At 44.3% G+C, this 3,038-nt stretch overlaps 1 protein-coding gene across 1 annotated transcript; it reads left to right on the top strand.

Moving 5' to 3' along the window:
- The first annotated feature begins 1,239 nt into the window (after window positions 1-1,239).
- LOC100384555 (uncharacterized) lies at window positions 1,240-1,783 on the top strand. The gene has a single exon (XM_020551127.2). The coding sequence runs from the start codon at window positions 1,286-1,288 to the stop codon at window positions 1,781-1,783; it is 498 nt and encodes a 165-aa protein (XP_020406716.1). The 5' UTR covers window positions 1,240-1,285.
- Window positions 1,784-3,038: the final 1,255 nt, after the last annotated feature.

Genomic DNA, 3,038 nt, shown 5'->3' on the forward strand with positions numbered 1-3,038 from the left:
TTAAAGGATAGGATGACCTTAGAGGATGTTTGTGCCAAGTTAAACATGAGTAAATGGAAGGTGCTAAGGTATTTGAAACAAGGTTTGCTTAGGCGTCATTCTAGTAGCATCAAGCCCTTTCTCACTGAAGGAAACAAAAAAACTAGGTTGAAGTTTTGTATTGACATGATTAAGAGGGGGTTGAATGGTGATCCAAGCTTTAGGGATTTTTTTGACTTCGTTGTCATTGATGAAAAATGGTTCTACCTATCCCAAAAGTCTGAAAAATATTATTTGCTCCCCGAAGAAGATGATCCACATAGGACTTGCAAGAACAAAAACTACATCCCTAGGCTCATGTTTCTCGCTATTTGTGCTAGACCGAGGTTTAGAGATGGGTAGTGCATTTTTTATGGTAAAATTGGATGTTTTCCTCTTGTCAATTATGAACCGGCTATAAGAGGAAATGCTATAACTGGCCGTGTAAGGGGAGATATGGTTATGAAGCCCATTCAAAGTATCACAAGAGATGTTATTAGAGAATTCATGATTAACAAAGTCTTACCAGCCATTAGAGCTAAGTGGCCAAGGGAAGATGTGAGAAATCCTATTTATATTCAACAAGACAATGCACCTTCACATTTAAAGTTGGATGATCCATTGTTTTGTGAGGCTGCAAAGCAAGATGGTTTTGATATTCGCATCATTTGTCAACCTCCAAATTCTCCTGATTTTAACATCTTGGACTTGGGTTTTTTTCGAGCTATTCAAACAATCCAATACAAAAAGAATGCAAGAACTATTCAAGAACTAGTTCCAGCAGTGCAAGAGGTATTTTAGACAATTTTTTATCAAATTTCTCACATCATTTTCATGGTTACATTCCTCTAATTTCATCACTGATTTTTGTAGGCTTTCATGGAGTTTTGTCCACACAAAGCAAATCGCATTTTTGTCACACTACAAACTATTTTATTGGAAGCAATGAAGAAGAAAGGCTGCAACAACTACAAAATCCCGCACATGAATAAGGCTACATTAGAAAGACAGGAGAGGCAGCCAACTTGTATTCCTTGTCCACCATCTTTGCTACATGAAGCTGAGGCTACACTTGCTGCATTGTAGGGAGAAATATGCTAGTTAGAGGCAACAATGTCATTTAGATCTTAGCATGTTTGATTAGCATGTTGTAACTTGAACATTTCGATCTTAGCATGAACTTACCGATGCTTTGCCGTCGCACTCGGGCTTGCAGTCCCACTCTTGTGCACCGTGAAGAAGGGCGTCGATTAGGTTGTCCTTGTTGATGACATCGCAGCGAGAGCATGGACGAAATGCCGAGTGCACACGGTTCCACGATGCACGGTTGTCATGGACGACGCCGCAGCTACCACATAAAAATGGGTCGAGCTCCAGCTCGCCGGACTTGGCCTCCGGCGCGACCTCCTCTGCTGCTGAGTCCGGCACGAGCTCGAAGGAGTCCAGCGTGAGCTCGAAGGAGTCCAGCGCGACCTGCTCTGCTGCTGAGTCCAGCGCGAGCTCGAAGGAGTCCAGCACGAGCTCGAAGGAGTCCAGCGCGGATTCAGAGTCGGAGTCCATGGCGAGGCGCGAGCAAGGAAAGCGAATGCGAGACGCGAGCAAGGCGAAGCGAATGCGAGACGCGAGCAGAGTCGTGCGGTGTTTGCATGTCAGGCGCGCGGTGCTTGCATGTTTGGCGTGGGCGTTAATACATCACGTTGGTTTCCTTGCATCGTGCGGTGTTTGCATGCGAGACAGAGTAATAATGCATGGCGTGCGGTGTTAATGCATGGCAACGGGCGACGCAGAGAACGAAGCAACGGGCGACGCAGAGAACGAAGCAACAGGCGATGCAATTACTCAGGGGCAGTGACGTCCAAATTCTAGACCCACGCGTGCTACGACTTCTTTTGTGCACGTTCGGTCACACGCAGAATGACTTCCTTTACTGCACCGGAGGGAGTAAGTATGCATAGTATGAACCTAATCTTTAAAGAGAACCCACATAAATAAAAAATGATTTTCATGAGCACACAACTCAGGTCCTACACAATCGTATCTAAACAGTTGTTAGCAGCCATATATTGTACTGGCTTGTGAAAGAATGCGGCATAAAAAAGAAGAACTGACAGCGAATCTAATCATAAGACCGTCATCGCAATAAACTAAAAATGCAGATTTACTTACAATGAGTTCCACAAGTGTTGGTGAGGTACCCAAGCGGACATATACGAAGCACTTCCCAGAAACCTAATTCGCTGGCACCCGTGCAAGTCGTCAAAACGCCAATGTTGGTTCGGAGACACTGTTCTCCCTTGATCTACTGCACGACAGACAAAGGCACAACAGGGCAGAGAAGCAGCGGCGCAGAAAAGATGAGATGAAGAGGATGAGTCGGTTGCTATTCGCGTCTATCCTCCGACTTAGGACGTCTGCCCTTTATGGAGGGGTCGTTGCAACCTCTTTGATTCGATCTACTAAATTTCAGGAACCACCCCACTGGAATCTCTCTACGTGCAACCGTCCGAAAATCTCGCATGTAACGTGCATGCTCATCACTCCTGGTTTACGTGGCAGTCTAGGTGTGGTATTTGATAACCAAATAAACAAAAGGCAAAAGTTAAACTGTCATTTAGAAAACACGTCACGACGCGATCGTGCATCGTCCCAAGTCTCAAGTCATGCGATAAATAACGCGAAAAAACGCGAAACGCGAGCGAGCGCGTGTGGCAGGCTCTATAGCCCTTTATTTGTCTCATATAAAGAGTATAGAATACTCACACATATAAGTTGGTTCTCTCCTACCTAGTTGAGCAATATGGAACTGAAGTCATATGCCATCTCTACACACCACCTTGACTTCTTTATTGAATTGTGCTACATACTAGTGGGCCTAATTCCAACAAAAAATAGATGCACCGGTCCATACGAAATTACTACTATTTCGGACATGAAAACAAACAATTATGGATTTGTCTACGGTTAGGTGTTTGGATTCTTATCTAATAGTACCTCCGTTTATAAAATATATAACGTCAGTG

Source organism: Zea mays, chromosome 3, assembly GCF_902167145.1.
Source record: "Zea mays cultivar B73 chromosome 3, Zm-B73-REFERENCE-NAM-5.0, whole genome shotgun sequence".
NCBI classification, from domain to species: Eukaryota; Viridiplantae; Streptophyta; class Magnoliopsida; order Poales; family Poaceae; genus Zea; species Zea mays.

Excerpts from the sequence above, each read along its gene's own strand:
- LOC100384555 (XM_020551127.2), top strand. The coding sequence starts at position 1,286 with ATGACATCGCAGCGAGAGCATGGACGAAATGCCGAGTGCACACGGTTC.